Below are 26,733 nucleotides of genomic sequence, written 5' to 3'. Positions count from 1 at the left end.
GCACAGGAAAGCAGTGCCACAGATGAAAGGAGAAACTAGTGATCAAACCCCAGTTAGTAAGTAGCCTATCTTTGGTCGAGCGCATGCAGCTCACCTTGCTCCCTCCGACAGTCAAACAAACGGTGAGATTTTGAGTAATTTTTTTCATGAAAGTAACGCAAAGTAATATAACTAGTATTATAAACTGGGTGGTTCGAGCCCTGAATGCTGATTGTCTGAAAGCCGTGGTATATCAGACCGTATACCACAGGTATGACAAAACATGTATTTTTACTGCTCTAATTACGTTGGTAACCAGTTTATAATTGCAATAAGGCACCTCTGGGGTTTGTGGTATATATTTCCAATATACCACACTCCCTTGGGCCTTATTGCTTAAATATAATGTGTTACTTTCCACACAAAGTAACATTGTAAAGTAACAAGTTATTTTTGTTAACGAGTAATATGTAATATATCACTTTTTTAAGTAACTAATCCCAACACTGCTCCCAACCCATAGGAATCCCCACCCATAGGAATCCCCACCCAGTTGATTACTTTAAAATTGTGGAAGCCCTCTATGGCAATGTGCGTGCAAAAACAGCTTATTTCCAAGAAATGATCTCTATACATCTTCTCTATGATGATGACACACTGTCATTAATTTCCATGTTCCTTCAATTCTACTGTGTTCTACTGTCTGTTAGAGTTCACAGTGGACCCATCAAACATGGCACAAATCCGCTGTTCGTCTTGCTCGCTTACAGAAAGTGACACACTGTGTTAACATCCCCTCTTTCTGCCTCCTGTGTGTGTTGCGCGTACATGCATGCGTGAGTGAGTGTGAGTCTCTCAGGGTCGTATGGAGTGGGATGAGATCAGGTGCTAACATCCCTTCTTCCTGTGTGTGTTTGCGTGTGTGTGTGTGCGTGCGTGCCTGCATACCTGTGTGTGTGTGTGTGTGTGTCAGGGTGTCGAACAGAGTGGGATGAGATCAGATGCTGGTCAAGGGCTGAGGTGGGCCAGATTGTCAACGTCTCCTGCTCAGACGTCTCCCAGCTCTTCGCCAATAAAGGTAATGGAACATCTCACCTTTAACCTTTAACTTAACCTTTGAACCTAGCCTTTGATCTATGAGTGATTTGTTCCTGGGCAGTTTTTCCTAGCCAATATGCCTCTGCTTCTACTTCTGCTTGCTCTTTGCTGATGTAAAAAGGGCTTTATAAATAAACATTATTGATATATTGATTGATTGATTGATTGACCTTTGAACATAGCCTAAACCCACTCAGCTCAGTGGGGAGAAGTTTATATAGACAGAACCACTGAAGCTTCTGAAGAGGTGAAAGGGAGGACATCAGTGTGTGTGTTTTTCCTGTTCAATACATTGATGTATATGGAAAGATCAGAGGTGAAAGCTTCTACAGTTTAGTGTTTCTATTAAAGTTGCTATTTTGGGTTATTTATAAAGCATACAAACATCATATATACTATTCCATCAGTTGGAGAATAACACAACTGAGTAGTCAATTGTTTGGTAAGTATCCCAGGGGATCTATGTTATGGTCTTAGAAACTAGAAGTCATTCTAGGATAATTCTAGACAGAGGATAACATTCATTCCTCCCCATCCTGAAGTAAACTTGGCATGTTTATATAGGCTATGAGCATCCTCCTCTCCTCCTCAGCCCCAACCACGGCCAGCTGGCTACCCTAAAGAAAACAAACACAGTTATGGCCTCTCTCATGGCTCGTAAAATGGTTGACATTAGATAAGGCGTGTAAATGAGACATGTTCATTACACTCACAGAGACACATAGCTGTGTTCGTGTGTTTTATGTTCTTAAAATGACTCACTGAGAACGTCTCCATGGAGTCACAAACACACACTGTGGAAGTATGTGTGTGTGGACAAAACATTCATGTGACTATAGGGAAATATGTAGTGTGTGTTAGTTTGATATGTGTATAGCAATATTCAATCTAGTTTAGGGAAATGTTCAACCTGTTTATTTTGTGTGGAGGTTTCTGTATGACAGAAGTTCTTCCTGTGCTTCTGAATGTCAGAGAGAGAGAGAGAGAGAGAGAGAACAAGAGAGAGAGAGAGCAATAGAGTGAGAGAGCGCAGAATATACACTGAGTGTACGAAACATTAGGAACACTTTCCTAATATTGAGTTGCACCCCCTTTTGCCCTCAGGACAGCCTCAATTCGTAGAGGCATGGACTACAAGGTGTGGAAAGCGTTTCACAGAGATGCTGGCCCATGTTGACTCCAATCCTTCCCACAAGTTGGCTTGATGTCCTTTGGGTGGTGGACCATTCTTGATACACACAGGAAACTGTTGAGGGTGAAAAACCCAGCAGCGTTGCAGTTCTTGACACAGTCAAACCGGTGCGCTTGGCACCTACTACCATACCCCGTTCAAAGTCACTTAAAGTCTTGCCCATTAACCCTCTGAATGGCACAAATACACAAGCCATGTCTCAATTGTCTCAAGGCTTAAAAATAATTATTTAACCTGTCTCCTCCCCTTCATCTACACTGATTGTGTGGATTTAACAGATTACATCAATAAGGGATCATAGCGTTCACCTGGATTCACCTGGTCAGTCTATGTCATGGAAAGAACAGATGTTTCTAATGTTTTGTCCACTCATTGTGTAAAGAAAAGACCACTTGAAGCATTATTTCAGTGAAACTTGAGCTTGGACCCATTAGAGTCTAAACCCTGTCTAAGCCAGGGGAGGGGGGAATTTCTACTAAGCTACATGGAATTGTTTTAAGAAGGTCATACCAAGGATCATTTAGCTATTTGATTTGGAATTTTAAGATCCCTTGGAGTATCCCCCCCCAAAAAATAAAAAAATAAATGAATGAAAAGTGTTTTTGCCCATACAAACGCATTGAATAACAGATTCACTACATGGAACAACAGTTAGTCCCCCCCAAAATCTAAAGGAAGTTTGTTCTGAAGTGTCTGTCCTTTATCTGAGAGACATAAGAAAGATCAGGAAACATTTGTTATTTTCTTTTGCCTGTATTTAAAACCTTATTTTTGGAACTAAACAGTCTCCTTATATACTTCCAGGAATTGTTTCAACTGAAGGCCAAACCGTTCGGACGCTACAAATGATTTTGTGAGAAGATGTCTCATGGTCTGACAAACACCGCTCTACCTGTGTCACCTTTCACCGCAGATGCAGATGTGGAAGTGAGACATAGGCAGATGCTGTGGATTGAGACATATCCAATGCAAAAACAGCTTAAACTGACAGGTTTTGATGGGAACTTTAAAGTATGTGGGAGCAGAGGACGAGGGTTCTCAATGTCATCAATTACGTCATAACTCAGTTATGAGTGGGAGCTAGCCTACAGAGCACTCCATGGATCCCCTCCCCCGCAGACTCAGACAACATTAAGTAGACCTTCGGTACTGTGGAGTTCTGTCCATCTAACTGAGAGCACCGGATCGAAAATAAAGAAAGGATTCAACTAAGGGATTGAGGAGGAGCGTGAGGAGGAGCATTATCGAAGCTAGTTAGTCTACTGTCTCTGGGGTCGTAGCCTTAGCCCTCCACTACGCTATGCTACCACTAGGCTAGCTAGCTAGCACAGCCTTAGCCCTCCGCTACGCAATGCTACTGCTAGGCTAGCTAGCACAGCCTTAGCCCTCCGCTACGCTATACTACCGCTAGACTAGCTAGCACAGCACAGCACAGCCTGAGCCATCCACTCACCCACCCACCCTCTTGTAGCATGGCTGCAGGGCTACAGGCCTTCATGCTACGTGCCACATTATGCTAACGCTAATACAGGAGCTAAAATCCCACTGGCAACTTATCAGTCAAGCCGCCCACTGTTCACTGTACTGTTCAACCCCCCACATTCTTTCTCCTACCGCTCACCATCTCACTGTGGAGTGGAGTGAGGTGCTGGATGGGTGCAGTTATAATTTATTATTCATAACAGCCTATAGCCCAGTCCCAACATGTTAAACCCTCTTTAACCTCCTTTCCGTGAGCGGCGCGTACAGTACGCATATGCCCACGCACACAGACACACACACAGACGCACACACACACACACACACGCACACACACACACACACACACACACACACACACACACACACACACACACACACACACACACATTTCCCTCACACACATTCTCCTCTCAACTTTGTGACCTCGTCATTGTAGTTGTGGCACTTTATGAGAGTATTAAGTCATCCCATCGCACTCCAGGCCGAGAGAGAACACCATCCTCTGTCACTTTTCTGCTCCACTGTTCTGTTCCATCTTATTCATCTCATTCATATTCATCACAGCCCTCTGGTGATTGGCCCATCACGTCGGACTGACTGGAGTGGACGGGAACTTTTTCCAAGGTTGTAAAATGTCATGTCGGACTCATTGACTCACTGTCATTGAACTAATGCATAGCATAAACAACTGCACGCACACACACACGTGCATGCACACACGTGAACACACACACACATACACACACACATAGTCACTTGCCTTCTTTAGCTTCCTGTCTGATATAGGGATGTGATAGTCTAAATGATCTCTCATTAGTATAATGGTTATTCTGTGGGAAGTGATCCAACAAACCGTCTACGTCCACACCCTGTTCATTCACCATCTCAGGAAGCTGCTGCGTTGATATACTACTGAGCTGTTATGAAGGTGTCAATAGTGCATAGTAATATACATCTCCTACAGTGGGAGGCCAGAGGCAGGAGACAGGAGGCAGGAGGAGTGACATAGAGAGAGTAGTGAAAGATGCTTCGACTGCAAAATAAACTCATCATCGGAATACACAACACCTATTCTCGAAGCCATAATCAAATCTCATGCCAGCTTGCTGGCTCCAGACTACATAACAGCCCATCTCCTACATCCTTGAGCCTGATGAGTTGTCAATGCTCCCCAAATCAACCCATCAGTATACAGAGTATAACAGCCTATCCCCTTGAGGCTGAGGTATTAACTCCCTGCTGTCCCCACCTTGCACCCTGCTGGTGACATCAAGGTGACCCTTGGAGGAGGATGCAGGTATCAGCAGAACAGGATGTAGCTACTCTGTTCTGCTGCTCTGTAGGCTGCCACTGCCCAACAGCTGCTAGACAGGAGGACTGTGTTTGTGTGAGAGATATAGAGTATGTACTCTAGTGACAGAGTTATCAGTCTCTCCAGAGGACAGAGGGAGGTGCATCGCCATATCTCCTCCCACCTATCTTATTAAGAAGGAGATGGAATTATGGTCCGGTCCATTAAATCCTAATGAACTGAGCAGGAGGGCTATTTCTCCTGTGACGGACGGACACCCCTCCATCATAACATCACACTGTGTGTGTTACAGTGTGTGTGTCTGTGTGTGTGTGTGTGTGTGTGGGTGTGGGTCTGTATTTGTGCGTATATTTGTGTGTTTGATGGAGTTGCCTCATCCGTCATTGTGATGGCCTAGTTATGTCAGTAGATCTCACTACCAGGAACGTCCACTAAGAAATAATCTCAATAATAGAAATTCAGCAGCGAACTGATCAGTTATCACTGTCTGTTTTTAGCTAATCTTACACAGCTTTTAAGGCATGGGCCCATTTCCCTGGACACAGATTAAGCCTAGACACAGAGTAAAAAGCATGTACAATGAAGAATCTGCGTCAAAATTGATACTTAGTCCAGGACTAGGCTTAATCTGTGTCCGGGAAACCAGCCCTTTTTGTTTCTGTACTTGTGTGAATGGATGCTAATGTCCAGTCTCTCTCAGAAGTAAAGCAGCAGTAATATCTTTATGTTGAGACAGTACACAGCCCACAGCATTTCAGAGACTTCCTGGAACCATTTATGTTTCTTTATGTTTCCTTCTCATTTAGAGAGTATCTCTCTCTCTCTCTCTCTCTCTCTCTCTCTCTCTCTCTCTCTCTCTCTCTCTCTCTCTCTCTCTCTCTCTCTCTCTCTCTCTCTCTCTCTGTATCTCTCTCTCTGTATCTCTCTCTCTGTATCTCTCTCTCTCTCAATTCAATTCAATTCAATTCCATTTGAATCCATACATATTGTCAATTCAATATTGTAGCAACATTCTCTCTCTCTCTCTCTCTCTCTCTCTCTCTCTCTCTCTCTCTCTCTCTCTCTCTCTCTCTCTCTCTCTCTCTCTCTCTCTCTCTCTCTCTCTCTCTCTCTCTCTCTCTCTCTCTCTCTCTCTCTCTCTCTCTCTCTCTCTCTCTCTCTGTCTCTCTCTTTCTCTTTCTCTTTCTATTTCGCAGCTGTTCTTTTCTGTATGCCTTTGTTTTTGTCTATCTTGCTTGTCCCCTCTGTTTGAGGCTTACTGTTCTTTCTTTTTATCACCCCCTGTCCCTCCATCAATATCTGTTTATCTCCTCCCTTTATCCACCGTTATTGTCTACTCTTCTCTCCTCTCTTATCCTCATCCTCCTCTCCTCTCCTCTCTTATCCTCATCCTCCTCTCCTCTCTTCTCTTATCCTCATCCTCCTCTCCTCTCGTATCCTCCTCCTCCTCTCCTCTCCTCTCTTATCCTCATCCTCCTCTCCTCTCTTATCCTCATCCTCCTCTCCTCTCCTCTCCTCTCCTCTCTTATCCTCATCCTCCTCTCCTCTCTTATCCTCATCTCCTCTCCTCTCCTCTCTTATCCTCATCCTCATCCTCCTCTCCTCTCCTCTCCTCTCCTCTCCTCTCCTCTCCTCTCCTCTCCTCTCCTCTCCTCTCCTCTCCTCTCCTCTCCTCTCTCTCCTCTCCTCTCCTCTCCTCTCCTCTCCTCTCCTCTCCTCTCCTCTCCTCTCCTCTCCTCTCCTCTCCTCTCCTCTCCTCTCCTCTCTTATCCTCATCCTCCTCTCCTCTCCTCTATTATCCTCATCCTCCTCTCCTCTCTTATCCTCATCCTCCTCTCCTCTCCTCTCCTCTCTTATCCTCATCCTCCTCTCCTCTCCTCTCCTCTCCTCTCTTATCCTCATCCTCCTCTCCTCTCTTATCCTCATCCTCCTCTCCTCTCCTCTCTTATCCTCATCCTCCTCTCCTCTCCTCTCCTCTCTTATCCTCATCCTCCTCTCCTCTCTTCTCTTATCCTCATCCTCCTCTCTTCTCTTATCCTCATTGGATTTATCCTGGTTCCTCCATCATGCTGTTTTCTCTTTCTATGTAAGTTCTCTCTGTCAATGTATTGTTTCCATTTTCTCTGAAAGACATAATGAAATCTCTCTCTTTCCCTACTTCTCTCTGTCTGTGTTTGTTTCCATCTCGTCCCCTCTTCTCTCTATATGTGTGTGGTGTGTTTCTAGCTGTTCATTGTTTCCTGCCACTAAGGCCCATATCTCTTGTGTCGTTGCCCTCTGTGGTTAATCTAATCCTCTATCTAATCAGTCTGTAGAAATAATTACACAGCCCTCTCTGATCCCTTAACCCCTATCAACATGAAAACAACATACACGCACGTATGGACGCACACACACAGGCACACACGCACGCACGCACGCACGCATGCATGCACACACACACACACACACACACACACACACACGTCAACATGACAACAGCACCAACACAACACAGGCAATCATATACTGTACATGATGAGTATGATCATAAAGAGATATACAGTACAGAGAGAAGACAGGTCTCTACGTAATTAATTAGCCTGCTGCATTTTGTACAAGTATGGTAAATTATTGAACAGTGTTGTACTGTAAAACTCTATGGATTTAATTTATTTGTATCTTTGTCTCTATCTCATGAATGTGTCTATCTGTATAACCGAAGGAGCAATGCTGTAGTTCTGTCAGATGATTCTATGCGAGGTGAGAATTAACTGGCAACACTCCTGAGTTTAGTCCCGGGATAAGACTTGCAGTCGACCAGCTCTGGTGGCTCCTCCTCCACTGCCTCAGGACTGGCCTCTGATTGGTTGATCTGTTTCCCAGGCTACATCTTCAGGAACTGTACGAAGGACGGCTGGACAGAGCTGTACCCTACGTATGAGAAGGCCTGTGAGTTCGCAGATGAGTCAGAGACAGGATCAGAGGTTAGAGACATCACATCACTCACAACCTGTACCTTCTCTTTCACTTACTCAGTCATTTAATCACTCATCGGAATTGTCCTTGTTCAATTTTGTTCTCAGGGGAGATGGAATGTGATTGGTTGAGGGGAGAATTTGTCATATTTCAAAATGTAACAAGGAAAACTCCAATGAGCCATTCATTAATGTACTTATTTAGTCATGTACCTATTCAGTCATGTACTTATTCAGTCATGTACTTATTCAGTCTGAATTACCTATCTCACTCTATAGGCCTACTCTTTTTTTCTCCCCCCTCTCTCTCTCTCTCTCTCTCTCTCTCTCTCTCTCTCTCTCTCTCTCTCTCTCTCTCTCTCTCTCTCTCTCTCTCTCTCTCTCTCTCTCTCTCTCTCTCTCTCTCTCTCTCTCTCAATTAAATTAAATTAAATTCAAGGGGCTTTATTGGCATGGGAAACATATGTTTACATAGCCAAAGCAAGTGAAATAGATAATAAACCTCTCTCTCTCTCTCTCTCTCTCTCTCTCTTTCTCTCTCTCTCTCTCTCTCTCTCTCTCTCTCTCTCTCTCTCTCTCTCTCTCTCTCTCTCTCTCTCTCTCTCTCGCTCTCTCTCTCTCTCCCATTTGCATGCTGTAAGCATTGTTGAATGTCGGGCCATTCTGTTGTTGTATTACTAACAGGTCGGCCAGCCAAACAATAACATTACTATCTCTCCTTACATCACTATCAACGGATATTTGAGTATTCATCTGAGAAAGCCCCGGCTTTTTCTGCAGGCCATTCACGGTAACCGTCTGGCAACATTTAGACAAATCACAAGGTCGAAAGGAAAGGCGGAGAGAAAAGAAAAGGAATGATAGAACAGACAGAGAGAGAGATGAGAAGGATAGATAAACATCCCATACTTCCTAGCGGCCGTAGCTGAGTGCTCAGGTGGGTCTCTCCCTGTCTTCTTATCCCCCTGTCACATCCCTCCCTCTGTCTCATTCCCAACCACTCCCCAGACACACACACGTATCTCCACACACCCTCTCTCACGTACACCTAGGAGACCCAGACACACACACACTTGCCAAGGCCATGAGGAAGGTGTGTGGTCGTGCTTTGCATCTGAAAACGCTTATTAAGTAGTGTAACTCCCTAGACAGAAACCCAACACTATCTTTCCTGTCTGGATATGTTCATTCGCTACACTTATACTGTTTTGTCAGTATATGTAATTATATGATTATATGATTGTGTATATGAGGGGCAAAGAGGGTAGCCTACTGATGGTATTTGAAGTCCTCTCAGTTATAAAACGGAGGTTAAGCCTGTACTATATGTTTCTTTCTGACCTTTTCCAGACAACATACTTCTCCACCATCAGTCAGGTGTACACCACTGGATACGCCACCTCCCTCATCTCCCTCATATCAGCCATCTTTGTCTTCACTGTGTTCAGGTAACACTAGGACATACAGGTGTCCAATATTTATTCCTAAGATACACACAGATACATTATAAAGCTGTGATGATAAATAGATAACACTGTAAGACTGGATTGCATAATTGTTCAATATGGACCCTCTAACATGACAGGAAATGAGGTCAGTCTAACAGGAAGTTGACTCTCCTGTACAGGAAGTTCCACTGTACCAGGAACTACATCCACATCAACCTGTTCTCCTCATTCATCCTGAGAGCCAGTGCCGTCTTCATCAAGGACGGGGTACTGTTCGCTGACGAGAACCTGGACCACTGCTTCATGTCCACCGTGAGTGTCATGATGTCATCAACAAGCGACACCAACTATACCGGACTTACTGTCCTAATACCACAGATAGAACAATGAGACAGATATTTCACTGGATGTATAAATGTGAAGCATCCGCTTGGCGTTTCCACTCACTACCAAATATGGTAGTGAGGTCAGTCTCTCACTACCAAATATGGTAGTGAGAGGAAGCCCATTGGCCGGCAGTGGGAGATGCACATTTTCTCATCAATGAAACATTTGATCTCAATACTGTTTTCTGTTCCCAAAACTAGAATCTGTTACGAACAGAGTGGACAAAGTTTTGTAGACAATTTAGCTTTTGCCAAAGTTTGTTTAGAATGAGTGCGAAGGATAATTGTGTTACTGCACACGCGCATTTCACAGAGTAGGCGTTCCCTAACAAAAATATGCAAATGTAGGAAGAATGCGCCAATAGGATCTTGCTAGCTCGTGCTTGGTTCTGCCCACCTCCTTGCTTGTTCTGCCCACTATGACTCATTTGTTCCCATTGGAAACGACAGGCTGTGGTCTATCTTAGTTATACCACTATATATTTAGATATTCTATACCACATCTACTTTCATGTCATGTAAGTTCACATAGTGTATCCCACCGATTTCTACTAAGTTCCTGTAGCTTTATAGGTCTGTCTTCCTCCTCGCACTTTCCTCTTTTGAATGTCATTGCCTTCAGAGTATGACTCATCTTGTTGTATGGGAAAAACGTCAGAGGGTGCTGTGAACGCTATCTGACTAGAGCACATTTTAGCTCATTGAAATGAATCTGTGAGAGAGAGCGAGTCGAGACTTTCTCCTCAGTATGCTTTTATGCTAAAACATTGGCCTGCTTCTAAAAAGAGTGAGTCGTCCAGTCGACTTTGGTCCTTTTCTGTGGCGGTGAGGCCATTGGATCAGAAGATCAGTGGTGACTCTGATCCACTCTGATGAGAGAGAAAGCGAGAGAGAGAGAGAGAGAGAGAGAGAGAGAGAGAGAGAGAGAGAGAGAGAGAGAGAGAGAGAGAGAGAGAGAGAGAGAGAGAGAGAGAGAGAGAGAGAGAGAGAGAGAGAGAGGTGTCTTGCACCCCAATAAGACACCAGGTTCTATATTTAGAAGCTAAATCCACAGCACATAGAGGAGATAGGGGGATTAGAGAGACTAGAGAAGGGTGAGAAAGTGTGATTGTGGCTCAGGGAGTCACCAGAGGGGTACAAGAGAGGGGTGGAGGTGGCTGTGTGGGGGTGGGTGGGTAGGTGTGTGTGTGTATGGGGAAGTGGGGTGATGTGGGGTTAATTAATCGAGGAGTGGTGCTCCTGGCTGATGGCTGTCCCTCCTGACCCTCACCACCATATTGACCCAAACCTGAATTGGCCCAACCTCACACAAGAGGACATATTGAGTCTGACCCTGATTAGAGTGTAATTACAACTCTCATATACAAGCACATACACACACACACACCCTGTCTGGCTGACAGCAGAATGCTTAGTCCTAGATGAAAGGTGGAGGATAAATACACTTCACAGTAAAAGACAGCAGAGGAAAAGGAGTGGTCTCCTGACTTCACCTTACAGATTAACATTAGTGATGTAATTCACACTGTACTGTGCATTGGTGATGTAATTCACACTGTACATTAGTGATGTAATTCACACTGTACATTAGTGATGCAATTCACACTGTACATTAGTGATGTAATTCACACTGTACATTAGTGATGCAATTAACACTGTACATTAGTGATGTAATTCACATAGTACATAATGATGTAATTCACATTGTACATTAGTGATGTAATTCACACTGTACATTAATGATGTAATTCACACTGTACATTAGTGATGTAATTCAGAGAAACTTGCAATCAATGCATACGGTGAGCCTTTCATTCAGATGGGACGTTAAATGGGTGTCCTGACTCTCTGTGTTCACTAAAGATCCCATGGCACTTATCGTAAGAGTAGGGGTGTTAACCCCAGTGTCCTGGCGAAATTCCCAATCTGGCCCTCATACCATCCATGGCCACCTAATCATCCCCAGCTTCCAATTGGCTCATTCATCCGCCCTCCTCTCCCCTGTAGCTATTTCCCAGGTCATTGCTGTAAATGAGAATGTGTTCTCAGTCAACTTGCCTGGTAAAATAAGGGTTCAATAAAAAAATAAAAGAGATGAGAAAACTCCGATATTGATGTTGCTATACGGTGTGTGTGTGTGTATGTACTGTAGACGGCGTGTAAGTCAGCGGTGGCCTTCTTCCAGTTTAGTATCCTGGCTAACTACTTTTGGTTGCTGGTGGAGGGCATGTACCTCCAGACCCTCCTGGCCCTCACTTTCGTCTCACACAAGAAGTACTTCTGGTGGTACACACTCATCGGCTGGGGTAGGTGAACTTCTCAACACCTGTACTTCTCTTTCTCCTTCCCCCTGTTCTTCTCTTCTCCTTCCCCCTGTTCTTCTCTTCTCCTTCCCCCTGTACTTCTCTTTCTCCATCCCACTGTGCTTCTCTTCTTCTTCCCCCTGTTCTTCTCTTCTCCTTCCCCCTGTTCTTCTCTTCTCCTTCCCCCTGTTCTACTCTTTCTCCTTCCCCCGTTTTTCTCTTTCTCCTTTCCCTTCCCCCTGTTCTTCTCTTCTCCTTCCCCCTGTACTTCCCTTCTCCTTCCCACTGTACTTATTTTTCTCCTTCCCCCTGTTCTTCTCTTTCTCCTCCCCCTGTTCTTCTCTTCTCCTTCCCCCTGTACTTCTCTTTCTCCTTCCCCCTGTACTTCTCTTTCTCCTTCCCCCTGTTCTTCTCTTTCTCCTTCCCCCTGTACTATTCTTTCTCCTTCCCCCTGTACTTCTCTTTCTCCTTCCCCCTGTACTTCTCTTTCTCCTTCCCCCTGTACTTCTCCTCTCCTTCCCCCTGTACTTCTCTTTCTCCTTCCCCCTGTACTTCTCTTTTTCCTTCCCCCTGTACTTCTCTTTCTCCTTCCCCCTGTTATTCTCTTCTCCTTCCCCCTGTCCTTCCCTTCCTCCTTCCCCCTCTACTTCTCTTTCTCCTTCCCCCTGTACTTCTCTTTCTCCTTACCCCTGTACTACTCTTTCTCCTTCCCCCTGTTCTTCTCTTTCTCCTACCCCCTGTACTTCTCTTCTCCTTCCCCCTGTACTTCTCCTCTCCTTCCCCCTGTTCTTCTCTTCTCCTTCCCCCGTTCTACTCTTTCTCCTTCCCCCGTTTTTCTCTTTCTCCTTCCCCTTCCCCCTGTTCTTCTCTTCTCCTTCCCCCTGTATTTCTCTTTCTCCTTCCCCCTGTACTTATTTTCTCCTTCCCCCTGTACTTCTCTTTCTCCTTCCCCCTGTTCTTCTCTTCTCCTTCCCCTTGTACCTATTTTCCCCTTCCCCCTGTATTTCTCTTTCTCCTTCCCCCTGTCCTTCTCTTCTCCTCCCCCTGTACTTCTCTGTCTCCTTCCCCCTGTACTTATCTTTCTCCTTCCCCCTGTTATTCTCTTCTCCTTCCCCCTGTACTTCCCTTCCTCCTTCCCCCTGTACTTCTCTTTCTCCTTCCCCCTGTACTTCTCTTTCTCCTTACCCCTGTACTTCTCTTTCTCCTTCCCCCTGTTCTTCTCTTTCTCCTCCCCCTGTTCTTCTCTTTTCCTTCCCCCTGTACTTCTCTTTCTCCTTCCCCCTGTACTTCTCTTTCTCCTTCACCCTGTACTTATCTTTCTCCTTCCCCCTGTTCTTCTCTTTCTCCTTCCCCCTGTACTTCTCTTTCTCCTTCCCCCTGTACTTCTCTTCTCCTTCCCCCTGTACTTCTCTTTCTCCTTCCCCCTGTACTTCTCCTCTCCTTCCCCCTGTACTTCTCTTTTTCCTTCCCCCTGTACTTCTTTCTCCTTCCCCCTGTTATTCTCTTCTCCTTCCCCCTGTCCTTCCCTTCCTCCTTTCCCCTCTACTTCTCTTTCTCCTTCCCCCTGTACTTCTCTTTCTCCTTACCCCTGTACTTCTCTTTCGCCTTCCCCCTGTTCTTCTCTTTCTCCTACCCCCTGTACTTCTCTTCTCCTTCTCCCTGTACTTCTCCTCTCCTTCCCCCTGTACTTCTCTTCTCCTTCCCCCTGTACTTCTCTTCTCCTTCCCCCTGTTCTTCTGTTCTCCTTCCCCCTGTACTTCTCTTTCTCCTTCCCCCTGATTTTCTCTTCTCCTTCCCCTTGTTCTTCTCCACTCCTTCCCCCTGTTCTTCTCTTCTCCTTCCCCCTGTACTTATCTTTCTCCTTCCCCCTGTTCTTCTCTATCTCCTCCCCCCTGTTCTTCTCTTCTCCTTCCCCCTGTTCTTCGCTTCTCCTTCCCCCTGTACTTCTCTTTCTCCTTCCCCCTGTTCTTCTCTTTCTCCTTCCCCCTGTTCTTCTCTTCTTCTTCCCCCTGTACTTCTCTTACTCTTTCTCCTTCCCCCTGTTCTTCTCTTCTTCTTCCCCCTGTTCTTCTCTTCTCCTTCCCCCTGTACTTCTCTTTCTCCTTCCCCCTGTACTTCTCCTCTCCTTCCCCCTGTACTTCTCTTTCTCCTTCGCCCTGTTCTTCTCTTCTCCTCCCCCCTGTACTTCCCTTCCTCCTTCCCCCTGTACTTCTCTTTCTCCTTCCCCCTGTACTTCTCTTTCTCCTTCCCCCTGTTCTTCTCTTTCTCCTCCCCCTGTTCTTCTCTTCTCCTTCCCCCTGTACTTATCTTTCTCCTTTCCCCTGTACTTCTCATTCTCCTTCCCCTGTACTTCTCTTTCTCCTTCCCCCTGTTCTTCTCTTTCTCCTCCCCCCTGTTCTTCTCTTCTCCTTCCCCCTGTACTTATCTTTCTCATTTCCCCTGTACTTCTCATTCTCCTTCCCCCTGTTCTTCTCTTCTCCTTCCCCCTGTACTTCTCTTACTCTTTCTCCTTCCCCCTGTTCTTCTCCACTCCTTCCCTGTTCTTCTCTTCTCCTTCCCCCTGTACTTATCTTTCTCCTTCCCCTGTTCTTCTCTCTCTCCTCCCCCCTGTTCTTCTCTTCTCCTTCCCCCTGTTATTCTCTTCTCCTTCCCCCTGTACTTCTCTTTCTCCTTCCCCCTGATTTTCTCTTCTCCTTCACCTTGTTCTTCTCCACTCCTTCCCCCTGTTCTTCTCTTCTCCTTCCCCCTGTACTTATCTTCTCCTTCCCCCTGTTCTTCTCTCTCTCCTCCCCCCTGTTCTTCTCTTCTCCTTCCCCCTGTTCTTCTCTTCTCCTTCCCCTGTTACTTCTCTTTCTCCTTCCCCCTGTTCTTCTCTTTCTCCTTCCCCCTGTTCTTCTCTTCTCCTTCCCCTGTACTTCTCTTACTCTTTCTCCTTCCCCCTGTTCTTCTCTTCTTCTTCCCCCTGTTTTTCTCTTCTCCTTCCCCCTGTACTTCTCTTTCTCCTTCCCCCTGTACTTCTCTTCTCCTTCGCCCTGTTCTTCTCTTCTCCTCCGCCCTGTTCTTCTCTTCTCCTCCCCCCTGTACTTCCCTTCCTCCTTCCCCCTGTACTTCTCTTTCTCCTTCCCCCTTTACTTCTCTTTCTCCTTCCCCCTGTTCTTCTCTTTCTCCTCCCCCTGTTCTTCTCTTCTCCTTCCCCCTGTACTTATCTTTCTCCTTTCCCCTGTACTTCTCCATGCTCCTTCCCCTGTACTTCTCTTTCTCCTTCCCCCTGTTCTTCTCTTTCTCCTCCCCCCTGTTCTTCTCTTCTCCTTCCCCCTGTACTTATCTTTCTCATTTCCCCTGTACTTCTCATTCTCCTTCCCCCTGTTCTTCTCTTCTCCTTCCCCCTGTACTTCTCTTACTCTTTCTCCTTCCCCCTGTTCTTCTCCACTCCTTCCCCCTGTTCTTCTCTTCTCCTTCCCCCTGTACTTCTCTTTCTCCTTCCCCCTGTACTTCTCTTTCTCCTTCCCCCTGTTCTTCTCTTACTCCTTCCCCCTGTTATTCTCTTCTCCTTCCCCCTGTACTTCCCTTCCTCCTTCCCCCTGTACTTCTCTTTCTCCTTCCCCCTGTACTTCTCTTTCTCCTTACCCCTGTACTTCTCTTTCTCCTTCCCCCTGTTCTTCTCTTTCTCCTCCCCCTGTTCTTCTCTTTTCCTTCCCCCTGTACTTCTCTTTCTCCTTCCCCCTGTACTTCTCTTTCTCCTTCACCCTGTACTTATCTTTCTCCTTCCCCCTGTTCTTCTCTTTCTCCTTCCCCTGTACTTCTCTTTCTCCTTCCCCTGTACTTCTCTTCTCCTTCCCCCCTGTACTTCTCTTTCTCCTTCCCCCTGTACTTCTCCTCTCCTTCCCCCTGTACTTCTCTTTTTCCTTCCCCCTGTACTTCTTTCTCCTTCCCCCTGTTCTTCTCTTCTCCTTCCCCCTGTCCTTACCTTCCTCCTTTCCCCTCTACTTCTCTTTCTCCTTCCCCCTGTAATTCTCTTTCTCCTTACCCCTGTACTTCTCTTTCTCCTTCCCCCTGTTCTTCTCTTTCTCCTTCCCCCTGTACTTCTCCTCTCCTTCCCCCTGTACTTCTCTTCTCCTTCCCCCTGTACTTCTCTTCTCCTTCCCCCTGTTCTTCTGTTCTCCTTCCCCCTGTACTTCTCTTTCTCCTTCCCCCTGATTTTCTCTTCTCCTTCCCCTTGTTCTTCTCCTCTCCTTCCCCCTGTTCTTCTCTTCTCCTTCCCCCTGTACTTATCTTTCTCCTTCCCCCTGTTCTTCTCTATCTCCTCCCCCCTGTTCTTCTCTTCTCCTTCCCCCTGTTCTTCGCTTCTCCTTCCCCCTGTACTTCTCTTTCTCCTTCCCCTGTTCTTCTCTTTCTCCTTCCCCCTGTTCTTCTCTTCTTCTTCCCCCTGTACTTCTCTTACTCTTTCTCCTTCCCCCTGTTCTTCTCTTCTCCTTCCCCCTGTACTTCTCTTTCTCCTTCCCCCTGTACTTCTCCTCTCCTTCCCCCTGTACTTCTCTTTCTCCTTCGCCCTGTTCTTCTCTTCTCCTCCCCCCTGTACTTCCCTTCCTCCTTCCCCCTGTACTTCTCTTTCTCCTTCCCCCTGTACTTCTCTTTCTCCTTCCCCCTGTTCTTCTCTTTCTCCTCCCCCCTGTTCTTCTCTTCTCCTTCCCCCTGTACTTATCTTTCTCCTTTCCCCTGTACTTCTCATTCTCCTTCCCCCTGTACTTCTCTTTCTCCTTCCCCCTGTTCTTCTCTTTCTCCTCCCCCCTGTTCTTCTCTTCTCCTTCCCCCTGTACTTATCTTTCTCATTTCCCCTGTACTTCTCATTATCCTTCCCCCTGTTCTTCTCTTCTCCTTCCCCCTGTACTTCTCTTACTCTTTCTCCTTCCCCCTGTTCTTCTCCCTCCTTCCCCCTGTTCTTCTCTTCTCCTTCCCCCTGTACTTATCTTTCTCCTTCCCCCTGTTCTTCTCTCTCTCCTCCCCCCTGTTCTTCTCTTCTCCTTCCCCCTGTTATTCTCTTCTCCTTCCCCCTGTACTTCTCTTTCTCCTTCCCCCTGTACTTCTCTTTCTCCTTCCCCCTGATTTTCTCTTCTCCTTCCCCTTGTTCTTCTCCACTCCTTCCCCCTGTTCTTCTCTTCTCCTTCCCCCTGTACTTATCTTCTCCTTCTCCCTGTTCTTCTCTCTCCTCCTCCCCCTGTTCTTCTCTTCTCCTTCCCCCTGTTCTTCTCTTCTCCTTCCCCCTGTACTTCTCTTTCTCCTTCCCTGTTCTTCTCTTTCTCCTTCCCCCTGTTCTTCTCTTCTCCTTCCCCCTGTACTTCTCTTACTCTTTCTCCTTCCCCCTGTTCTTCTCTTCTTCTTCCCCCTGTTTTTCTCTTCTCCTTCCCCCTGTACTTCTCTTTCTCCTTCCCCCTGTACTTCTCTTTCTCCTTCCCCCTGATTTTCTCTTCTCCTTCCCCTTGTTCTTCTCCACTCCTTCCCCCTGTTCTTCTCTTCTCCTTCCCCCTGTCCTTACCTTCCTCCTTTCCCCTCTACTTCTCTTTCTCCTTCCCCCTGTACTTCTCTTTCTCCTTACCCCTGTACTTCTCTTTCTCCTTCCCCCTGTTCTTCTCTTTCTCCTACCCCCTGTACTTCTCTTATCCTTCCCCCTGTACTTCTCCTCTCCTTCCCCCTGTACTTCTCTTCTCCTTCCCCCTGTACTTCTCTTCTCCTTCCCCCTGTTCTTCTGTTCTCCTTCCCCCTGTACTTCTCTTTCTCCTTCCCCCTGATTTTCTGTTCTCCTTCCCCTTGTTCTTCTCCTCTCCTTCCCCCTGTTCTTCTCTTCTCCTTCCCCCTGTACTTATCTTTCTCCTTCCCCCTGTTCTTCTCTATCTCCTCCCCCCTGTTCTTCTCTTCTCCTTCCCCCTGTTCTTCGCTTCTCCTTCCCCCTGTACTTCTCTTTCTCCTTCCCCCTGTTCTTCTCTTTCTCCTTCCCCCTGTTCTTCTCTTCTTCTTCCCCCTGTACTTCTCTTACTCTTTCTCCTTCCCCCTGTTCTTCTCTTCTCCTTCCCCCTGTACTTCTCTTTCTCCTTCCCCCTGTACTTCTCCTCTCCTTCCCCCTGTACTTCTCTTTCTCCTTCGCCCTGTTCTTCTCTTCTCCTCCCCCTGACTTCCTTCCTCCTTCCCCCTGTACTTCTCTTTCTCCTTCCCCTGTACTTCTCTTTCTCCTTCCCCTGTTCTTCTCTTTTCTCCTCCCCCTGTTCTTCTCTTCTCCTTCCCCCTGTACTTATCTTTCTCCTTTCCCCTGTACTTCTCATTCTCCTTCCCCCTGTACTTCTCTTTCTCCTTCCCCTGTTCTTCTCTTTCTCCTCCCCCCTGTTCTTCTCTTCTCCTTCCCCCTGTACTTATCTTTCTCATTTCCCCTGTACTTCTCATTCTCCTTCCCCCTGTTCTTCTCTTCTCCTTCCCCCTGTACTTCTCTTACTCTTTCTCCTTCCCCCTGTTCTTCTCCACTCCTTCCCCCTGTTCTTCTCTTCTCCTTCCCCCTGTACTTATCTTTCTCCTTCCCCCTGTTCTTCTCTCTCTCCTCCCCCTGTTCTTCTCTTCTCCTTCCCCCTGTTATTCTCTTCTCCTTCCCCCTGTACTTCTCTTTCTCCTTCCCCCTGTACTTCTCTTTCTCCTTCCCCCTGATTTTCTCTTCTCCTTCCCCTTGTTCTTCTCCTCCTTCCCCTGTTCTTCTCTTCTCCTTCCCCCTGTACTTATCTTCTCCTTCTCCCTGTTCTTCTCTCTCTCCTCCCCCCTGTTCTTCTCTTCTCCTTCCCCCTGTTCTTCTCTTCTCCTTCCCCCTGTACTTCTCTTTCTCCTTCCCCCTGTTCTTCTCTTTCTCCTTTCCCCCCTGTTCTTCTCTTCTCCTTCCCCCTGTACTTCTCTTACTCTTTCTCCTTCCCCCTGTTCTTCTCTTCTTCTTCCCCCTGTTTTCTCTTCTCCTTCCCCCTGTACTTCTCTTTCTCCTTCCCCCTGTACTTCTCTTTCTCCTTCCCCCTGATTTTCTCTTCTCCTTCCCCTTGTTCTTCTCCACTCCTTCCCCCTGTTCTTCTCTCTCCTTCCCCCTGTCCTTACCTTCCTCCTTTCCTCTACTTCTCTTTCTCCTTCCCCCTGTACTTCTCTTTCTCCTTACCCCTGTACTTCTCTTTCTCCTTCCCCCTGTTCTTCTCTTTCTCCTACCCCTGTACTTCTCTTATCCTTCCCCCTGTACTTCTCCTCTCCTTCCCCCTGTACTTCTCTTCTCCTTCCCCCTGTACTTCTCTTCTCCTTCCCCATGTTCTTCTGTTCTCCTTCCCCCTGTACTTCTCTTTCTCCTTCCCCCTGATTTTCTCTTCTCCTTCCCCTTGTTCTTCTCCTCTCCTTCCCCCTGTTCTTCTCTTCTCCTTCCCCCTGTACTTATCTTTCTCCTTCCCCCTGTTCTTCTCTATCTCCTCCCCCCTGTTCTTCTCTTCTCCTTCCCCCTGTTCTTCGGCTTCTCCTTCCCCCTGTACTTCTCTTTCTCCTTCCCCCTGTTCTTCTCTTTCTCCTTCCCCCTGCTTCTTCTCTTCTTCTTCCCCCTGTACTTCTCTTACTCTTTCTCCTTCCCCCTGTTCTTCTCTTCTCCTTCCCCCTGTACTTCTCTTTCTCCTTCCCCCTGTACTTCTCCTCTCCTTCCCCCTGTACTTCTCTTTCTCCTTCGCCCTGTTCTTCTCTTCTCCTCCCCCCTGTACTTCCCTTCCTCCTTCCCCCTGTACTTCTCTTTCTCCTTCCCCCTGTACTTCTCTTTCTCCTCCCCCCTGTTCTTCTCTTCTCCTCCCCCCTGTTCTTCTCTTCTCCTTCCCCCTGTTCTTCGCTTCTCCTTCCCCCTGTACTTCTCTTTCTCCTTCCCCCTGTTCTTCTCTTTCTCCTTCCCCCTGTTCTTCTCTTCTTCTTCCCCCTGTACTTCTCTTACTCTTTTTCTCCTTCCCCCCTGTTCTTCTCTTCTCCTTCCCCCTGTACTTCTCTTTCTCCTTCCCCCTGTACTTCTCCTCTCCTTCCCCCTGTACTTCTCTTTCTCCTTCGCCCTGTTCTTCTCTTTCTCCTCCCCCTGTACTTCCTTCTCCTTCCCCCTGTACTTCTCTTTCTCCTTCCCCCTGTACTTCTCTTTCTCCTTCCCCCTGTTCTTCTCTTTCTCCTCCCCCTGTTCTTCTCTTCTCCTTCCCCCTGTACTTATCTTTCTCCTTTCCCCTGTACTTCTATTCTCCTTCCCCTGTACTTCTCTTTCTCCTTCCCCCTGTTCTTCTCTTTCTCCTCCCCCTGTTCTTCTCTTCTCCTTCCCCCTGTACTTATCTTTCTCATTTCCCCTGTACTTCTCATTCTCCTTCCCCCTGTTCTTCTCTTCTCCTTCCCCCTGTACTTCTCTTACTCTTTCTCCTTCCCCCTGTTCTTCTCCACTCCTTCCCCCTGTTCTTCTCTTCTCCTTCCCCCTGTACTTATCTTTCTCCTTCCCCCTGTTCTTCTCTCTCTCCTCCCCCCTGTTCTTCTCTTCTCCTTCCCCCTGTTATTCTCTTCTCCTTCCCCCTGTACTTCTCTTTCTCCTTCCCCCTGTACTTCTCTTTCTCCTTCCCCCTGATTTTCTCTTCTCCTTCCCCTTGTTCTTCTCCACTCCTTCCCCCTGTTCTTCTCTTCTCCTTCCCCCTGTACTTATCTTCTCCTTCTCCCTGTTCTTCTCTCTCTCCTCCCCCCTGTTCTTCTCTTCTCCTTCCCCCTGTTCTTCTCTTCTCCTTCCCCCTGTACTTCTCTTTCTCCTTCCCCCTGTTCTTCTCTTTCTCCTTCCCCCTGTTCTTCTCTTCTCCTTCCCCCTGTACTTCTCTTACTCTTTCTCCTTCCCCCTGTTCTTCTCTTCTTCTTCCCCCTGTTTTTCTCTTCTCCTTCCCCCTGTACTTCTCTTTCTCCTTCCCCCTGTACTTCTCTTCTCCTTCCCCCTGTACTTCTCTTTCTCCTTCGCCCTGTTCTTCTCTTCTCCTCCCCCCTGTACTTCCCTTCCTCCTTCCCCCTGTACTTCTCTTTCTCCTTCCCCCTTTACTTCTCTTTCTCCTTCCCCCTGTTCTTCTCTTTCTCCTCCCCCTGTTCTTCTCTTCTCCTTCCCCCTGTACTTATCTTTCTCCTTTCCCCTGTACTTCTCATGCTCCTTCCCCATGTACTTCTCTTTCTCCTTCCCCCTGTTCTTCTCTTTCTCCTCCCCCTGTTCTTCTCTTCTCCTTCCCCCTGTACTTATCTTTCTCATTTCCCCTGTACTTCTTATTCTCCTTCCCCCTGTTCTTCTCTTCTCCTTCCCCCTGTACTTCTCTTACTCTTCTCCTTCCCCCTGTTCTTCTCTTCTTCTTCCCCCTGTTCTTCTCTTCTCCTTCCCCCTGTACTTCTCTTTCTCCTTCCCCCTGTACTTCTCTTTCTCCTTCCCCCTGTTCTTCTCTTACTCCTTCCCCCTGTTATTCTCTTCTCCTTCCCCCTGTACTTCTCTTTCTCCTTCCCCCTGTACTTCTCTTTCTCCTTCCCCCTGTATTTCTCTTTCTCCTTCCCCCTGTTCTTCTCTTTCTCCTTCCCCCTGTTCTTCTCTTTCTCCTTCCCCCTGTTCTTCTCTTACTCCTTCCCCCTGTTCTTCTCTTCTCATTCCCCCTGTTATTTTCTTCTCCTTCCCCCTGTACTTCTCTTCCTCCTTCCCCCTGTACCTCTCTTTCTCCTTCCCCCTGTGCTTCTCTTTCTCCTTCCCCCTGTACTTCTCTTTCTCCTTCCCCCTGTTCTTCTCTTCTCCTTCCCCCTGTTCTTCTCTTTCTACTTCCCCCTGTACTTCTCTTTCTCCTTCCCCCTGTGCTTCTCTTTCTCCTTCCCCCTGTACTTCTCTTTCTCCTTCCCCCTGTTCTTCTCTTTCTCCTTCCCCCTGTTCTTCTCTTCTCCTTCCCCCTGTTCTTCTCTTCTCCTTCCCCCTGTACTTCTCTTTCTCCTTCCCCCTGTACTTCTCTTTCTCCTTCCCCCTGTACTTCTCTTTTCCTTCCCCCTGTACTTTTCCCCCTTCCCCCTGTACTTATCTTTCTCCTTCCCCCTGTACTTCTCTTTCTCCTTCCCCCTGTACTTCTCTTTCTCCTTCCCCCTGTACTTCTCTTTCTCCTTCCCCCTGTACTTCTCTTCTCCTTCCCCCTGTATTTCTCTTTCTCCTTCCCCCTGTACTTCTCTTCTCCTTCCCCCTGTATTTCTCTTTCTCCTTCCCCCTGTACTTCTCCTCTCCTTCCCCCTGTACTTCTCTTTCTCCTTCCCCCTGTACTTCTCTTCTCCTTCCCCCTGTTCTTCTATTCTCCTTCCCCCTGTACTTCTCTTTCTCCTTCCCCCTGATTTTCTCTTCTCCTTCCCCTTGTTCTTCTCTACTCCTTCCCCCTGTTCTTCTCTTCTCCTCCCCCCTGTACTATCTTTCTCCTTCCCCCTGTTCTGCTCTCTCTCCTTCCCCCTGTTCTTCTCTTCTCCTTCCCCCTGTTCTTCTCTTCTCCTTCCCCCTGTACTTCTCTTTCTCCTTCCCCCTGTTCTTCTCTTTCTCCTTCCCCCTGTTTTTCTCTTCTCCTTCCCCCTGTACTTCTCTTTCTCTTTCTCCTTCCCCCTGTTCTTCTCTTCTCCTTCCCTTGTACTTCTCTTTCTCCTTCCCCCTGTTCTTCTCTCTCCTTCCCCCTGTACTTCTCTTTCTCCTTCCCCCTGTACTTCTCTTTCTCTTTCCCTCTCTCCTCTTTCTATCTTTCCTTTTCTCACTCCCTCGCACGCACACACACACGCACACACGCACAACCACACTAACACACACATACACACATGTTCTCTCCTTTCGTCAACTCAAAGAGGAATGGTTTCGTTAGAACACCTGGCTGATTTTGTCCTCTGCATATGTTAGGTCTCCCAACTACAGTACTGTTGGTGTGGGTTCTGACACGCAACTTCTATGATAACCGAGGGTAAGGATAGAAACTTGCTTTTTCTATAAACCTACTCTGAATTGATATTGTCATCTGGCCTATATACATGAATACTAATGTACTGTTGGAGGTTGTAATAATACTGTACTGTATAATATCATTTGGTTCTGTCCTGATGTAGTTGCTGGGATGACACTGATGTGGTCTTCATCTGGTGGATCATCAAAGGGCCAATAACAGCATCGCTACTGGTGAGAGGCCTAACCCTAACCTAACCCTAACCCTAACCTAACACTAACCTAACCCTAACCTAACCTAACCTAACCTAACCTAACCTAACCTAACCTAACCTAACCTAACCTAACCTAACCTAACCTACCCTAACCCTAACCCTAACCCTAACCTAACCCTAGCTTCATATCCACATCGCAGTTTCTTCCTAACCCTAGCCCCAACCCAAACCCCAACCCTAACCCAAACCCTAAACCTAACCCTAACCCTAACCCCCACTCTAACCCTAATCCACCCAGTGTTGTAAAGTATCCAGCCCTAACTCCTCCTCTTCCTCCACTGCTCCAGGTCAACTTCATCATCTTCATCAATGTGATCCGTATTCTGGTCCAGAAGCTCAAGTCTCCAGGCGTGGGGGGCCACGACACTGGCCACTTCATGTGAGTCTCAGAGAAGCACACACACACATACAGTTGAAGTCAGAAGTTTACATACACCTTAGCCAAATACATTTAAACTCAGTTTTTCACAATTCCTGACATTTAATCCTAGTAAAAATTCCCTGTCTTAGGTCAGTTAGGATCACCGCTTTATTTTAAGAATTTGAAATGTCAGAATAATAGTAGAGATAATTATTTATTTCAGCTTTCATTTCTTTCATCACATTCCCAGTGGGTCAGAAGTTTACATACACTCAATTAGTATTTGGCAGCATTGCCTTTAAATTGTTTAACTTGGGTCAAACGTTTCGGGTAGACTTCCACAAGCTTCCCACAATAAGTTGGGTGAATTTTGGCCCATTTCTCCTGACAGAGCTGGTGTAACTGAGTCAGGTTTGTAGGCCTCCTTGCTCGCACACGCTTTTTCAGTTCTGCCCACACATTTTCTATAGTATTGAGGTCAGGGATTTGTGATGGCCACTCCAATACCATGACTTTGTTGTCCTTAAGCCATTTTGCTACAACTTTGGAAGTATGCTTGGGGTCATTGTCCATTTGGAAGACCCATTTGCGACCAAGGTTTAATTTCCTGACTGATGTCTTGAGATGTTGCTTCAATATATCCACATACATTTCCTTCCTCATGATGCCATCTATTTTGTGAAGTGCACCAGTCCCTCCTGCAGCAAAGCACCCCCACAACATGATGCTGCCACCCCTGTGCTTCACGGTTGGGATGGTGTTCTTCGGCTTGCAAGCAACCCCCTTTTTCCTCCAAACATAACGATGGTCATTTTGGCCAAACAGTTCTGTTTTTGTTTCATCAGACCAGAGGACATTTCTCCAAAAACTACGATCTTTGTCCCCATGTGCAGTTGCAAACCGTAGTCTGGCTTTTTTATGGTGGTTTTGGAGCAGTGGCTTCTTCCTTGCAGAGCGGCCTTTCAGGTTATGTCGATATAGGACACGTTTTACTGTGGATATAGATACTTTTGTACCTGTTTCCTCCAGCATCTTCACAAGGTCCTTTGCTGTTGTTCTAGGATTGATTTGCACTTTTCGCACCAAAGTACGTTAATCTCTTGGAGACAGAACGCGTCTCCTTCCTGAGCGGTATGACGGCTGCGTGGTCCCATTATGTTTATACTTGCATACTATTGTTTGTACAGATGAATGTGGTACCTTCAGGCATTTGGAAATTGCTCCCAAGGATGAACCAGACTTGTGGAGGTCTACAATTTTTTTTTCTGAGGTCTTGTCTGATTTCTTTTGATTTTCCCATGATGTCAAGCAAAGAGGCACTGTGTTTGAAGGTAGGCCTTGAAATACATCCACATGTACACCTCCAATTGACTCAAATGATGTCAATTCGCTTATCAGAAGGTTCTAAAACCATTACATCATTTTCTGGAATTTTCCAAGCTGTTTAAAGGCAGAGTCAACTTAGTGTATGTAAACTTCTGACCCACTGGAATTGTGATAGAGTGAATTATAAGTTAAATAATCTGTCCGTAAACAATTGTTATGTCAAAAATTACTTTTGTCATGCACAAAGTAGATGTCCTAACCAACTTGCCAAAACCATAGTTTGTTAACAAGACATTTTTGGAGTGGTTGAAAAACAAGTTTTAATCACTCCAACCTAAGTGTATGTAAACTTCCGACTTCAACTGTACACATACACATGCACACACACACATGCATGAACACACACACACACGTGTAAAGTTGGTTTGGTGAGCCAGACACAAATACATTATTGTGACTCTCATCTGTTCTCTGTGTGTGTGTGTGTGTGTGTGTGTGTGTGTGTGTGTGTGTGTGTGTGTGTGTGTGTGTGTGTGTGTGTGTGTGTGTGTGTGTGTGTGTGTGTGTGTGTGTGTGTGTGCGCAGGAGGCTGGCTAAGTCCACTCTGTTCCTGATCCCTCTGTTTGGGATGCACTACATGGTGTTTGCCTTTCTACCAGAGAACACAGGAGAGGAGGCACGTATCTTCATAGAGCTGGGCCTGGGATCCTTTCAGGTAGGGGTGTGCCTGTGTGCCTGTGTGCATGCACACGTGTTTTGGGTATGAGACTACTGCATAGGGGAATGTGTGTTACAAAGTAAGGTAAGTTTGACATACAGTATTATATTATTTTGTAATAATGTAGCTAGTTAAAATAACCTGATGTATAACTCACTTTCTATTCCTTCTTCTTCCTCAGGGCTTTGTGGTGGCTCTGCTCTACTGTTTCCTAAATGGAGAAGTAAGCAGTAACCAACAGAATTACATTGACAGAATTAGAATATAGAATTACAGTGATTTTGATTGAATAACTTGCAGTGTTCCTAATGCAGAGACAAAGATGAAAATCCATAATCCTTTATGATTGACTGCTATCTCAAGTCTCTGATGTCAAGATTATTTTATGTACTGAACGCTGTGTACAGACCTCTCAATGTGCTTTCAAATGACAGTGCTCTCTCTCTCTCTCTCTCTCTCTCTCTCTCTCTCTCTCTCTCTCTCTCTCTCTCTCTCTCTCTCTCTCTCTCTCTCTCTCTCTCTCTCTCTCTCTCTCGGTGTGTGTGTTTGTTTGTGCATGTGTGTGCATGTGCGTCTGTGTGTGTGTTTGTGTGTGCGTGTGTGCGTGCGTGTGTGTGTCCAGGTGCAGGCAGAGCTGAAGAAGCGTCTGTGGAAGTGGCATATCCAGGGCTATCTGAGTTACAGTAGGAGAAGACGTACCCTCTTCACAGAGAGCTCCACTGTCACACAGATCTCTGTTCTGGAGAAGTCCTCTCCCAAGGAGCTGCCCTGCATCAGCGACACACACGCACTCACACACACCGACACACACACACTCACACACACTGACACACACACACTCACACACAGCTCTGTCTCAACCTGTGACGACACAAACACCCTCACACACAACACCGACACACTCACACACAACTCAACTGTCTGAGA

The 26,733-nt window shown here is 46.6% G+C and overlaps 1 protein-coding gene across 1 annotated transcript in view; it reads left to right on the top strand.

Moving 5' to 3' along the window:
• LOC121533860 (pituitary adenylate cyclase-activating polypeptide type I receptor) overlaps positions 1 to 26,733 on the top strand; it is a 56,021-nt gene extending 29,288 nt beyond the window's left edge. The window contains exons 3-13 of the mRNA XM_041840168.2: positions 953 to 1,057; positions 7,929 to 8,029; positions 9,371 to 9,468; positions 9,648 to 9,780; positions 12,007 to 12,160; positions 23,088 to 23,148; positions 23,291 to 23,360; positions 23,689 to 23,780; positions 25,674 to 25,803; positions 25,988 to 26,029; positions 26,429 to 26,733. Coding sequence (XP_041696102.1) covers positions 953 to 1,057; positions 7,929 to 8,029; positions 9,371 to 9,468; positions 9,648 to 9,780; positions 12,007 to 12,160; positions 23,088 to 23,148; positions 23,291 to 23,360; positions 23,689 to 23,780; positions 25,674 to 25,803; positions 25,988 to 26,029; positions 26,429 to 26,731 — 1,289 coding nt within the window. The 3' untranslated portion in view covers positions 26,732 to 26,733. The remainder of the gene's footprint in view (positions 1 to 952; positions 1,058 to 7,928; positions 8,030 to 9,370; positions 9,469 to 9,647; positions 9,781 to 12,006; positions 12,161 to 23,087; positions 23,149 to 23,290; positions 23,361 to 23,688; positions 23,781 to 25,673; positions 25,804 to 25,987; positions 26,030 to 26,428) is intronic.

The sequence above is a fragment of the Coregonus clupeaformis genome, chromosome 20, assembly GCF_020615455.1.
Source record: "Coregonus clupeaformis isolate EN_2021a chromosome 20, ASM2061545v1, whole genome shotgun sequence".
Lineage (NCBI taxonomy): Eukaryota > Metazoa > Chordata > Actinopteri > Salmoniformes > Salmonidae > Coregonus > Coregonus clupeaformis.
This window is presented reverse-complemented; position numbering and strand designations above follow the sequence as displayed.